Source organism: Vulpes vulpes, chromosome 9 (genome assembly GCF_048418805.1).
Source record: "Vulpes vulpes isolate BD-2025 chromosome 9, VulVul3, whole genome shotgun sequence".
Taxonomy (NCBI): Eukaryota; Metazoa; Chordata; class Mammalia; order Carnivora; family Canidae; genus Vulpes; species Vulpes vulpes.
The window spans coordinates 57900873-57914884 of record NC_132788.1 but is presented as its reverse complement, the minus strand read 5'-3'; the positions used below and the strand labels follow the sequence as shown (position 1 = coordinate 57914884).

General features: G+C 51.7%; 1 protein-coding gene across 11 annotated transcripts in view; it reads left to right on the top strand.

Annotated features, from left to right (window-relative positions):
- The window catches only part of GRIP2 (glutamate receptor interacting protein 2), a 135082-nt gene that overhangs the window by 29394 nt on the left and 91676 nt on the right, over positions 1–14012 (top strand). For 7 of the 11 annotated variants that reach the window (XR_011994306.1, XR_011994303.1, XM_072720223.1 and 4 more), the window contains exon 1: positions 8095–8214. The exons of 2 other annotated variants lie outside the window; for them this stretch is intronic. Coding sequence is in view for 7 of the 9 variants with exons in the window: in XM_072720223.1 (XP_072576324.1) it covers positions 8160–8214 (55 nt within the window). In the remaining 2 variants the exon portion in view is untranslated. Of the gene's footprint in view, positions 1–8094; positions 8215–9150; positions 9200–14012 lie in introns of those variants that run through there. 2 more of the 11 variants (XM_072720230.1, XM_072720215.1) reach the window with 2 other exon arrangements.

Genomic DNA, 14012 nt, shown 5'->3' with positions numbered 1-14012 from the left:
AGCTCAGTCAATAAGGTGGCTGACTTTGGCTGGAGTCATGGTCTCCGGGTCCTGAGATTGAGCCCCATGTGGGGCGCCCTGCTCAGGGGAGAGTCTGCTTGTTCCTCTCCCTCTAACCCTCCTCCCCCTGCTCATGCTCTTTCTCTCTCTCAAATTAATACATAAAATATAAAAAAAATTTCATTGCCAATGTGACTGTTGTTCCTTTGAAGGCCAAGTGTCTTTTCCTCTGACTGCTTTTAAGTTATTTATTTATTTATTTATTTATTTATTTATTTATTTATTTACCTTCGGATTTTAGCAATTTTACTCTTCTGGGCATCTGGGTGTGGTTTTCCTTAGATTTCTCCTGCTTCAGGTTTATAGCATTTATTGGAATTATAGTTTGATTTTTTTTTTTTTTTTACTGATTTTGGGAAATTCCTGGTCATTGTTAGAACTATTGTTTCTGCTATGCTACCACCCTTCCTTTCTGCAACTCCAATTCCATGTGTTAGACCTCTTCACTACATTCCATGCACCTCTTTTCTGTATTTTCCATTATTTTTCCTCTTTATTTTGGAGATACTTTTCTGCATATATTTAACTGACCTATCTTCCAGTTCACAGACCCTCTCTTCAGATGTGCAGAATCATCTGTGAGCCCATTGACTGAGCTCTCAATTTCAGTGATGTTATTTTTCAGCTCTTGAATTTCCAGTTGGTTATTTCTTACAGATCTCGGGTCTGTGATAAAATTTTTCATTTGTTACATCTTCTTGAACATATCAATCATAGTTGTTTTAAAGTTCATATCTGATAAACACTCATATTTGGGTCAACTTTGGGTCTATTTCTATCAGGTGTTTTTCATTTTGGTTCTGTTTATTTATGTGCCTGATTAAAGATATTTTTCTGGTTCTAAGTTGAATGCCAGATATCACGCATGAGAAATAGAAAAGGATCTTGGTGTTGTTACCTTCCTCCAGATAAGACTTTGCCCTTTCCTGTGACATAGCTAGAGTTGGGGCATATTGTCTTAATCCAATCAGAGGCTGAACTGATTCAAGTCTCAGTTGCAATTTTTGTTAAGTCCTGGTCTACCTGTGGTTCCCCCCTTACTCCTGGGCTACATAACCCACCATCATTCCAACTAAAAGCTTGGGATATATATGAAGACTCTTCGAAGTAGAGACCTCTGTGGATTCTATGAAATTGTCCTTTGGTGAGCCCCTGTAGCTGGAGGAAGGGTGAGACTTCTCCCAGCATGCCAACTAACTGGTCTTTTAACAAAACAGTGGGGTAGGGTTCAGGCTTTTGTTTTGTTGAGTAAGATGTGCAGGCTTATGGCAGGAGATGAACTTCAGAGGATGAGAAGAGGAAGACTGGTTCTGGCCCCTGCATGCTTCTCTTCACCCTTCCCCATGTACTGGGCCTTTCTATTCATATCTGTGACTGAATTTGGTAGGTATTTAAAGAATAGTCATTTGGGGGTACCTGTGTGGCTCAGTCAGTTAAGCATCTGCCTTCCACTCAGGTCATGATCCCAGGGTCCTGTGACAGAGCCCCAGATCAGGCTCCCTGCTCATCGGGGAGTGTATCTCTCCCTCTCCCTCTGCTGCTCCCCTTGCTTGTCTCTTTCTCTTTCTCTGTCAAATAAATATATAAAATCTTTAAAAAAGAAAGTTTATTTATTTATATATATTTTTTAAAAGATTTTTACTTATTTATTCATGAGAGACACACAGAAAGAGACAGAGACACAGGCAGAAGGAGAAGCAGGCTCCATGCAGGGAGCCTGATGCAGGACTTGATCCTGGGACTCCAGGATCACGCCCTGAGACAAAGGTAGATACTCACCCACTGAGCCACCCAGGTGCCCCTAAAAAGGAAAGTTTAAAGAATAGTCATTTCTATGGGACTCAGACCCTAGTCTGCCTGGGGCTCCCAAGGCATTGTTCTGATCCAGACACTAAATCCTGCTATTTCTCAAAGGGAGCTGGGGGATATTCCCCACCCACCCTCCCCGGGCAATGACCACTTGGTGGTGAAGTTAGTCAGGAGAAACCTGACTTCTGGTTTTGGGGACTGGCACAAGATAGAGGTAGGCTCTGGAGTCAGAGTGCTTTCTTTCTACACCAGAACATGCTGTACCCCTCAACCCTGGCTGGACCATGCAGAGAGCTTCAGACTTGAGGAAAGAGGAATAAGAGAAGATCTCAGGACTCCAGTTCTTACTCTGCCCCACCTTGGATGAGTGGCCTTGGACAAGTCATTGCTCCTCTTTTGACTGCATTTGTCAAAAGCTGCAGAATAAGGGGGTTGACTGAGGTTCCTTCCAGGTCTAGGCACCTGGGATGCCTTCCATTGAATGCCTCAGGCCCCAGGACTTCTCTTATCACAGCTTGCCCTGCAAGATTGGGGGTTATGAGCCCCACTTCAAAGATAGGTAAATGACACTCAGAGAGGTACAGTGACCTGCCTGAGGTCATGCATCAAATAAGCTGTCCCCATAGGGTGTAAGCCGTGTAAGAGCAAGGATTTTGTGTCATGCTTCACACATAGTAGGTGCTCAGCAAATAACTGTTGAGTCAATGAATGAAACAGTGGAGTTCAGGTTTGAAGCTAGACCTGAGTGACTCTGAAGCCGTTGCTCTTTCCAGTGCTCGATGCTGCTTCTAGGCCGTTTTGAATTATTTGGAGAATGTTCTTGGAGGAGCAAGGACCTATAAAAATGTAGATTACCGATTGTTTGATAGCAATAATCAGGGGAGGAGTGAAACAAAAGCTCAGGATGATGTGGAGACCAATCCCACACTCGGAGCTTGAAAAGCAAAGCAAAGCGTGAGGTCCTGTTCAGGAGCTCAGACCAGAACACAGAGACCTTTCTGGCGCCCTGCTGGGGTCCCCCAGTAATTGCAGAGCAATTGTTAGTGGATGATTGCTTGTCAGTAACCCTCCCCTGAAGGGCTGGCTTGTGTGGTGTGATTACCTTTGCACAGGGTTCTCTGAACTTTTGTGGTCTCACACGCTGTTGGTAAAACAATTGGGGAGCACATACTCCCAAAATGTGTACATATGTAAAAGTTTAATGTATGTATCACACTCAATCTGTATATTAAATACCAGTAAAGCTTGTTTTCTTTATTAATAAGAAGAAAGAGAAGTAGTATTAGTTCCTTCCCACACCCCAGTGGTTTACTCAGCAGTCATATGTCATTAGACCGGGTTGTGTTTGCTGCCCTCCCAACCAAAGGCTGTTAGGTTTCCATGAAATGCAGTCAGAGTTGGGAGTCAAGAAGGTTCCAGTATACCAGCCTGAAACACCCCTTCTCCCCTGAGAGCTCTGGGAAGAGGGGAGCCCAGAAGCCTAGGTGCAGCCCAGATCCAGGCACTCTGTGGTGAGTAATCTTGGCTGAGTTCTATCCCTGCTTTGGTTCTTGGTTCCTGCCTGTGGCAGGGCTTATAGTCCACACCCTATGTCTTACACAGGGATCTGCTCAGAGGCCATGGGGGTTGCGTGCACCATGAACCAAGTGTGCTGGGTGATGGGCTGGGTCTTTGAGGGGGGGCCACATTCTAGTCACCAGCAGGCAGCAACAGGCCAGGCAGGCCTTTGAGTCAACTGGACCTGGCAGTCACCTGCTGCTGCTTCTATTGCCCAGGGGATCGCTCCCACTTCTAGGGTATCAATAGAACTGGTAATGGTATTTAATGCCTACATCGGCCCTACCATGAGCCAGGCACTAAATGCTTTAATGTATTAACTCATTGATCCTCATGATAACCCTATCAGGGAGATATGATTGGTTTCCACATTTTACAGAGATGAAGGCTGAGGCACAGTTCAGAAACTCACCAGAGGTGCCGTATGGAGGTGGATTTGAAAGCAGGTACCTGGTTCTGGAGTGTTCTAGGCCCTAAACCACTCTGCCACACTCCCTCCTATTAGTCCTGCTCCCACCATCATTCATTCATTCATTCATTCATTCATTCATTCATTCATTCACATCTCCCCCATTCTTGCTCCCTTTCTTTTTCCTATTCCTCTGATAACATCCCCCTGCTGCTTTTCCCATTTTACTGCTACAACTCCCCTGCCCTATGTCATTGCCAGGTTGCTCACGTGCTGCCATTCTTCTTACTATTTCTTTCCTGTTACTCCCCAAATTGCTCTTCTGTTCGTGCGCTCTCTCCTCCCTGCTGTAGGAGGGCCTCTCCTGTTCCCACTGCCGTTCTTTCTGGCTGGGCTGCTATTACGTTTCTTACTCTTCTTCATGCTACCTCTGCACACAAGGCTTCTCTTCTCTTCCTGCTACTATGACTCCTTTCATCTCTCCTCCTAGTCAGGGATTTTTTTTTCTCGGACTCTTCTACACTACTGTTTTTCTCTTACTTCTTCTCTTCTCCAGTAAATAGGACTTGCTCTGTTACCCTCCCTCATCTCCTTTCCTCTCTCTCTACTTACTCCCTTCCGTGGGTTTCAAAAATACTTAGATTCTTTGACATTCCTCCCATAAGAGGTGGTCTGTGCGGCCTCCCTGGGATTTGGGAGGCTTGTGACTGTTTCGAGCAGAGCCAACAATGATGCTCTGGGATTTCCAGGGCTGGCTCAGCAAAGGGGATGAGGCTTCCACTTCGTGCTGTGGCGCACCTACCCTGGCATGCCCGCTGCCGCTCACTCCCAGTGAGCCCCGTGTAAGAGGCTCAACTGCCCTGAGGTTGTCATGCTGTGAGGAAGCCCAGGCCACACGGAGAGGCCATTGGCAGGCACTTGGGATGACAGTGTCAGCTGAGCCCAGCCTTTGAGTCATGCCAGTTCAGGTACCAGTGGGTGATTCCAGCTCCAGCCTTCGAGTCTTCCCAGCTGAGGCCCTGATATCACAGAGCTGAGACAGCCCCTCTGCCCTGCCCAAATTCTTGACCCATAGAATTCATGACCATGATACAATGTTTGTCTTATGTCACTTAAGTTTAGAGTGGCATGATTGACAACGGATAACCAGAACACTCTCTCAATGATGCTGTCCCTCCTCCCCACGTCCCTTCTCTTGCTCTCCTGCCACCGCCACTCCTCTCCTGTGCCCTGCCCTCCTCACTGCCCTCCTCTGCCAGGGCCTCTTGACCTTGGTGCTGGTGTGTTTGCTTCGCCTTTCAGCCATCCCAGCCCTGTCATCCTCGGAGCAGCGGGCAGCCTGGCTGTGGAGCTCATCAATCTCAGGGCAGACAACAGTGATTCACAATTCTGCTGCTGAGGAGACTCACTCCCTTGTCAGAAGCTCACAGCCATTAAGACAAGTTCTGGAGTCAGCACTCTGCAGACTGGGGCCTGGGTGCAGATCTGCCCCTCCCTTGCCCTCACCCCCCCTGGGCCTACTTACTGAGGTGATTGACAATTCAGAATTAATACAGGGCTGGGATATGACCCATTTGAGGGTCTTAGGAGCACGAACAGGGGATAACTATATCCCATGGTCTGTGTGGGCAGCACTGTCTGGGGGTGCTTGGAGCTGGGCAAATCTGGGTTTAAAAGTCAGTTCTGAGAATTCCTGTCTGTGCGAACTTGGGTAAGACAGTTAACTCCTCCGAACCCCACTGCCCTCCTTTGTCAAATGGGGCTAATTATACCAACCTTGCTGAAGTATTAGGGATCTAAGATCACATTAAAAGCTTACCTCGGGATGCCTGGGTGGCTCAGCATTTGAGCATCTGCCTCTGGCCCGGGGCATGATCCCAGGATCCGGGATCGAGTCCCACATTGGTCTCCCTGCATGGAGCCTGCTTCTCTCTCAGCCTCTGTCTGTGTCTCTCATGAATAAATAAATAAAATCTTTTAAAAATCTTTAAAAAGGGGGGGTGGGCAGTTAGCGGTTTAGCACCACCTTCAGCCCAGGGCGTGATCCTGGAGACCCGGGATCGAGTCCCATGTTGGGCTCCCTGCATGGAGCCTGCCTCTGCCTCTCTCTCTCTCTCTCTCTCTAATAAATGGATTAAATCTTAAAAAAAAAAAAAAAAGCTTACCCTCACCTTACAAAAGGGTTACCTCTGAAGGTCAAAGTTTTGGTAGCTTTGTTGATGGGATCAAGATGCCAGGGATTGTCACTCATTGAGCTACCTTTTGGAATACAAGTATCTGGCTCCAGCGTTACTGGACTCTGTCAGGACAATATGATGATCTCTGGTTTGCAGGTGAGGAATCTGAGGCTTAAAATTGAGGTGATTTTCCCAAAGACAGAGCTAAAAATTAACAAACCCAGGATCCAAGCAGAGGATGCTTGTTTTCCTCCCAACACTCTTAAAGGGTAGAAGTTTGGTGATCTGCACTAACCACCACATTCATATTTTGCTCTGCGGATAACCATGAAGCCCTTTGCCCTCCCTGAGCTAGATGCAGGAGAGGTATCCAGGCAAATAGGCTGACTCGTTTGGTCAGGGAGGAAACAGCTTTTACTGAGGTATAGATTTTTTTTTTTAATTTTTATTTATTTATGATAGTCACCGAGAGAGAGAGAGAGAGAGGCAGAGACACAGGCGGAGGGAGAAGCAGGCTCCATGCACCGGGAGCCCGATGTGGGATTCGATCCCGGGTCTCCAGGATCGCGCCCTGGGCCAAAGGCAGGCGCCAAACCGCTGTGCCACCCAAGGATCCCTAGATTTTTTTTAATATTGTAAAAATTTATTTAAAATCTTTAGCTTATTTTTTGTTTATTTCCAGGGTTCAAAATTTCAAGAGGCACTGAAGGGGATTCAATGAAAAGTGAATCTCTCCCACCTGCCCCTGGCCATATGATTCCCATTCTGGAAGGGGCCAGTGTTTCCACTAGAGACCATGTTCGATATACTTGAGCAAATATGAATGTCCAGCCTTCCCTCCTGTTTTCTGCCCATATTATAAACACTGTTCTTCATTTTGTCCTCTTCCAAAGAATGTCCTCCTCCTTTTTTATGGCAGTGTAGTACTGCTTTGCCTGGATTCCACACATCCCCACGCCCTCCTCATCCCCATGGTGGGGGCGAATCTGACTTCTGAGGATAGGACCCTCCAGTGCTCCTTCCCCTGGCTGTTCTTCCCAGAATCTGAGACCTGGGGAGCTGAACCGCTGCCAGGCAGAAGGAGGAAAGCTCTGATTGGGTGCAGCAGACAAGGCCTGCACACAGACAGACCTCTTGCTGCTGGCCTCCAGCCTTTGCTGTGTGTCCATGGACAGGCCCCACCCTCTCTGGGCCTCTCCGGCCTCCTCTGCAAGATGCCATCCAAAGGCCTCCCTTCCAGGACAGGGGTAATGGCTTTTTTTTTTTTTTTTTAAAGATTTTATTTATTTATTCATGAGCCACACAGAGAGGGGTAGAGACATAGGCAGGGTGAGAAGCAGGCTTCTGCAAGGGAGCCGGATGTGGGATGGAAGACCTTAGAACCTCACTACCTGAGCCAAAGGCAGACGCTCAACCACTGAGCCACCCAGGTGCAGGGGGGGAGGGCTTCTGTGGAGGGACCCATGCTTCTCACAGGCTTGAGGCCAGGGTGCCCTCATTCATTGATTCATCGGCTCATTCATTTATTCGCTCATTTTTTTACATGTTTCTTCACTCGTTAGTTTTCTCATTCATCAATTCACTAACTCATTCATTCATTCATTCAGCCACTCATCTTCTCACTCATCTCTGCACCTTATTATTCACTCATCATCCACTCCCTTCTTCCCCCATTTATTTACGCATTCATTGTTTCCCTCATTCATTCATTCATTGACTAATTGGCGGTGACCGGGAGTACCAGGCTGTGACTCGGAGAGCGCGGGGCGGGAGGGGCGCGGCGGGGCGAGAGCGCGCGGGCCCGCGGGGTCGCCCCGCAGCCTGACTCCCGCCCCGGCCCCGCCCCGCCCCGCCCCCGCCCCGCCCCCGCCCCGCCCCGCCCCCCGCGCCGGGGAAAGCGCGCGCTCTCGGGGAGCGTCGCTGCTCAGCCGCGGGCTCGCGAGCCGAGCGGAGCGCCTGGCGGCCGCCCGGCCACCCCGACCCTCGGCGGCCGCCCATGCCCGCCGCGCCCCGGGTCCGCGGCCCTCCCCAGCGCTGCGCTGCGCCGCCCGGCCCGGCGGGGGCGGGGTCGGGGCCGGGGCCGGGGCCGGGGCCGGGGCCGGGGCCGCGCTGGCGAGGCCGGGCCGGGCCGCAGGGCGGCCGCCGGGATGCGGGGCTGGCGGAGGAACCTCGCGCTCTGCCTGCAGCGGCTGCCGGACGAAGGTAGGACGCGGCCGCTGCCCAGGCCGGGGAGAGCCGCCGCGGCGCGGGGCGCGGGGCGCGGGGCTGCGGGAGGCGGAGGCTCGCGGGGTCACCGCAGGACACGCGGTGCGGAGCGGAGCGGGGCCTGGCCGGGAGGACCGCGGGGGGGACCGCGGGGGCGCTCGCAGCGCGGAGCGGGGACCGGCGCGGCGCGGCCGCAGGAGGCTGACCCGCCCGCGACTCCGGCCCCGCGAGTCCGCCCCGCGAGCCAGCCCGGCCGGCGCGGGCACCACGTGCCTCCCGGCTCCCGGCGAGTTCGCGGGGGCTGCGATGTGCGGGCGCTCGCGGCGCGGGGCTCCGGGGCCGACGCCGCGGCCGCTGGGACCCAACTTGGCCCCGCAGCGCCCCGCACGCCCGCAGCGCCCCGCAGCACCCGCGCCCGCCCCGGCCCGCAGTTGGTCAAAGTTGCGGGGACGCGGGAGGCGGGAGGGGCGCGGGCGGGGGCTCGGCCTCACGGCCCCCGCCCGGCCCTGCCGCAGCGCTGCGGCCCGCCCCCTCCGCCGGGCCCCCCCTCCGCCGGGCCCCCCTCCGCCGGGCCCCCCCTCCGCCGGGCCCCCCACCTCGCCGGGGCCCCCCACCTCCGTACCTGTTGTCCGAGCCGCGGGGGCGCGGGGAGGAGGAGAAGGGCCCCGCCCGGGCCCGCCACCGCCGAGGAAAGTTCGGGTTCGGTGCTAGTTAGGACTCGCTGGGCCTGAGAGTCCGGGGCAGACCGAGCTCCTCTGCCCACCTCGGGGGGGAGGTGGCGGGCTTAGGGCACCGAGAGCCTCCCGTCTGCTCCTTCTTTAACCTTCACAGCCACCCTCTCGACAGGGCGCTGTCATTCTTTCCACTTTACAGGTGAGGACACTGAGCCTCAGAGAGAGAAAGCCTCCTGCCCAAGGTCACTCGGCCGGTAGATGGTAAAGCTGCGGCATGAACCTGAGTCTGTGTGACCGGCAAGATTTTGGTAGTGTCCAGCCCCCCCCCTTCCTATCTGCCCCCCAAGGTGGGCCCGGCTCAGTGCATAGCAAAGGATCCATTTTCAACCCAAGCCAGAAGCTCCTGTGTGGGGCATGGGAGAGGGGGAGAGGAGGAGAGGAGGGTGACAGCCAGGGCCCATCCCTGCGCTTCCTGCCCTGGCCCCAGGGTTAAGTCAGATCTGTAACCTCTACCCCACTGTGGACCCAGGTTCCCAGGACCCGGAAGCAGAGCCTGTGGAGAGTCTTGTTTAGACCCTCAGGGGGCCTTAGCTGATGTCCCAAGACCCTGGCAGGCTGACAGCTCTGCCCAGCGGAGGGGGCGGACCTCCCACTCCTCCTCCAACCTGAGTGGATAACTGATGGCACAGCCATAGGGCACAGAGAGCGCCTGGGTTTCCTTCCCTGGGGTTGAGGGAGGAGGAAGATGGATAAGGCTACCAACAGGGAGGAGATCTTGGAGGAGTGCCCCTAAGAAAAAAATCTTGCAGAGCCAGGTGCCCACGACCAATGTTCAGCCTGAGCTTGGCCCTTCAGAAAACAGGGCAGCTCTGTGATCTTGGACAAGTAAGTCATTCCCTGCCTCTGAGGCTCACCTCTGTATCTGTAAGGGGAGAGCCTAGCCCTGTGTCCTGCTGGGTTCCTAGGGCGGTGAAATGAGGTCTTGGCCCTGGCATAGCACATAGCAGAGCAGGCTCAGAAGTGGGCGCTGTGATGTCCTGGGAGAGAGGATGTTGCTCTCTTGCTCCTGAATCACACTCCCCAGCCTGTGTGTGTATATGGGAGGGGGGGCATGGGTGAGACACGTAGGTGGTATATGTGTATGTGAGGTGTGCATAGAGAGAGGCACGTGGGCATCATCTTTAAGATGCATGTGAGTGCCAGTGAGTTTCACATGTGACATGTATGAGGCATGTGGGTCTTGTGATTTCTACAGTCTTTTTGGCTGCCCCTGGCCACATCTTTTGCGAGGAGGCCACTTCTCCCTTCATCAATGCCAGGAGGTGCCCAGCATTTAAGTTTTCCTTGGAAAATCTGACTTGAGATTGATCCTTGAGCTCAGCATTAAATCAGAGGGTGGCTGGCTGGTGCATCCACCCTCGCTGGCAGGAAATTACTGTTTTAAAAAGACAAAAATCCCTTTCTCTGGGCCACAGGAACATTAGTTTCTGTGGGCTGGATCTCAAATGAGAGGCTTTGATATATGTGTCCAGCTTGATAAGAGGCTCATGGTAGGAGGTCAGTTAAGCCCAGGAGTGACAGAGATGCAGAGACAGGACTATAGACCTGACATCCTCGGTGAAGAGTTAGTGAGAAGGACATTTTGAATAAAACCAGCTTACCTACTTATTCTGTGGTAGTATTTCAGGCCCTGAGGAAAGAAGACCAGACTCATGTCCCAGACTTAAGCCTCTCCATTTGCCAGCTCTGTGACCTTAGGCATACTACTTAATTCTTCTGGGCTTCAGCGTTTTTGTTTTTTGTTTTTTCGATCCATAAAGTGGGAAGCGTAGCCTTGCAGGGTGGTCTTGAGCAATCAGTGTTAAGATATTTTACTACAAACCTTAGCATATAGTAGGTACTCAAGAAATGCTAATCCTGCTCTTCTTTTCTTGGTCTTTACCTCTGCTTTAACTTCATATTTGGAGAAATGAATTGGTGCGTTGGTCAGTGGAGTAACTCAGGACTCGGTGGATTTCTGGCTGATGAGCAGCCGCCTTTTGAGGCTCTCCACTCCTAGGGTTTGGGGGACCCAGTTGGGTTGTATCTACCATGTGCCTTCTTGACTCCACCATCTGGCCTTACCCAAGGAGGTTGGTCAAAAGTGGAGTTATGCTCCCCGCTATGCCACCCCACACATACACACACACTTGCACATTACATCTGTCCACATCTCTCTGCAGGTTTTGGAACTGGAAGTAGTAGTCATGTCTGTTGAAGAGAGACACGGGCAGCCACTGAGATTGGAGAACTCTGATTCTAACTTCATGATGCTTCTGAGTTTATGTGTGTGTGTGTGCGTATGTGCATGTGTGGCTTGTGTAATGTAATTCCACCTTAATGCTTATGGTCCTGTAGACAGTGACACATTTGCTTGTATTCGTTGCAGTAAAATGCTTCCAGAGGACTCCCCTCTGCCCCTCACCACCTCCAGGTTCTTGCTGGTCTCTGTGTGGGATCGAAAAAATGAAAGCCAGGCTTCAGCTTTGCCTTGCCCCCAGACCATCAGATAACAAAAGTTCAAGGTGCCCAGTGCTTGGGGAATGTGAAGTTGAAAGCAGCAGCAATTCCGAGTGGGCAGGCTGCTTGCAGGAGGGGGGCGCTACAGCCCGGGGCAGGTCAGCTTTCCACTGGCAGATCCTTCCCATGGTGTGGCCTGATTAATTTTCTTCCTTATGCCAGTCCTTTCTGCTCTCTAATGGGCTCTTGGAATGTGAGCCAGGAGGGTTAATAGAAGTCATCTCGTCTTATTAGAGAGATGGGAAATTCAGAAGCAGTGAGGAGGAAATGACTTTTTATTCATTCAACAAATATTTATTGGGCCCTGTTCTGGGGGCCGAGGATATGGCCATGAATGAGACAAAGACCGTGCTGTAACAGACTTCAAGTCCTAGGGAGGAGGGACAGGGGCGAGGAAATAAAAATAGGAATGGGACAGTACTAGAGTCATGAGTGAGATGAGGGTTAACACAAGAGCAGAGGGGAATGTTGTGGGGAGTTCCAGGGGAAGGGACTTCTCCAGATAGGCTAACCAAGGGTGGTCAGGGAAAGCCTCTCTGAAAGGTGACTTTTGAGCTGAGACTAAAGAGCAGGAAGGCTCAGACATGCCAAGAGCAGAAGGCAGAGCTAGTAGGCGGGGTAACAGCAAGTACCAAGAAAAGCCCTGGTCTGCAGGGTGTAGTGTGGAGAGGACCAATTTGACCTGTTGGAGGAAGAGCAAGGAGTGAGAGAGAGGGAGAGTGACGAGCAGTGAGGCTGGAGGAGCCAGATCATGAAAGGCCAGATCACTGTAGGCGCAGGAGCGTGGATATTATTCTGTGTTGGGAGCTGTTGAAGTCTTGACCAAGGACTTGGGCTGGCTCCGAAGATGAGCAAGGTTTGGAGTGATGGAGATGGCAGTGGGGAGAGGCACGCCAGGCAGAGGAATGGCATGAGTAAAGGAGCGGAGGTGGGAAAGCTGTAGGGGCTGAGGCTGCCAGACAGGCAGGGACCAAAGGCATTGAATGCCGCTCCGGGGAGCTGTCTAGAGTTCTGACAGGCACATCCGGTGTCCCTGCAATTATGGACTCGTGTGTGTGTGTGTGTGTGTGTGTGTGTGTGTGTGTGTCCGTGGTACCCAGCTAGCTGATGTGTCCCTGTGCCGGTTACCTAGGAGACAACGGGAAGACGATGGGGCAGGATCTGATTGGCTACTCACTCCCGCTGCTCATCTCTGTGTCAGAACTGCAGGCAGAGGTTACAAATGGTCCATGCGGGCATGCCAAGTGCTAAAAGGGGAGCTTGGGAATGTTCATTGCCCCGAGTCCTGTGTGTATGTGTGTGTGTGTGTGTGTGTGTGTGTGTGTACGCGCGAGTACGTGCATGTGTGTGTGTGGTTGCCGGTGCATGTGTGTGCCCGTCTTGAACAAAGCGGCAGCATCTGGAGCTAATGCACTTCCTGCTGTGAAACATCTGCTCATTGCCTTAAATCAGGTAGTGGGGGCCCAGATAAATTTAAGAAGAACCAGCCAGTCTTGGGAAAGGCTCTTTTGTTTGGTTTTAATAACTGCGATGTCAGCCCTGGAGCTGATTTTCAACGTTTCCCTCTATCTCTAAAAATGCAAATAAAGCTTTGAGTGGCAGAGGTTATGTCCTGTGACATGGACTGTGATGTCAGTTTGCAGAATTGCCTCCTCCACCCCGCCAAGAAGGTTGGTTTGAGATTGTAGTTCTGTTTTTTCCCCTCCCCTCTCCTTTAGAACAGTAATGCTCTCTCTTTCTTCTACTTTGTGGGTAAAAGGACAAGGAATCCACACTTTAATTTTGCTGAGGAAGGGATTGGGGAAACGATAAACAAAACCCACCAAAGTGTTTCCTTTGCAGTTGACTTTCTAAAGCAGCAGCCCAGGTGGGCTTGGGAAGAGACAAAACATGGCAACAACAGCAACCAGCTCCAGGGCTGCAGAAGCTTTCTTAGTCTCTCTTTCCCTACTCCTGCCTACCCCTGTGTGGGGCTTGGCAGATGAGGCAGCTGGTGAGGAAGGAAATGAGGATTTCCTTGCTCCCACCCTTGGTTTCTCTGTCCTGTGCTTAAGTTTTAATGTTCCGTGTATGATGAGCCTCCTCTGCCTCTTTGTCTTTGGAAAAAGAAATCATCCTGTTTCCTGTTGGAAACAAATCATACCGTGTCTTCCATTTGTGTCTCTATTTCTCCATGTCTCTCTCACCGCTGGTCAGAGGTATTTTACCTGAAACATACCTTTGGCAGTGGTTTCCATCCGTTTATAAATTCCTCATGTGCTCCATTACTTAAGGAGGGGTCTTGCACTTGCATGCCTCAAGGGGCAAGGCAAGTGACCCAGTAGATGAGTGAAGAAGGCTTCAGGGCCTTTGCACTTGCTGTTCCCTCTGCTGGGTTGATCTTACATGTACACAATTCACTCACTTCATTTAGATCTATGCAACTGTCTCGTCTTTAGAGAGGACTTCCCTGACCCTCCCAGCTTTTTAGTCCATAGCTTTCTTTTTCTTACCAGAGTTTGCACTTCCTGACCTTATGTTATATCCTTGTTCATTGCCCTTCTCTCTCACTATATGCAAGTG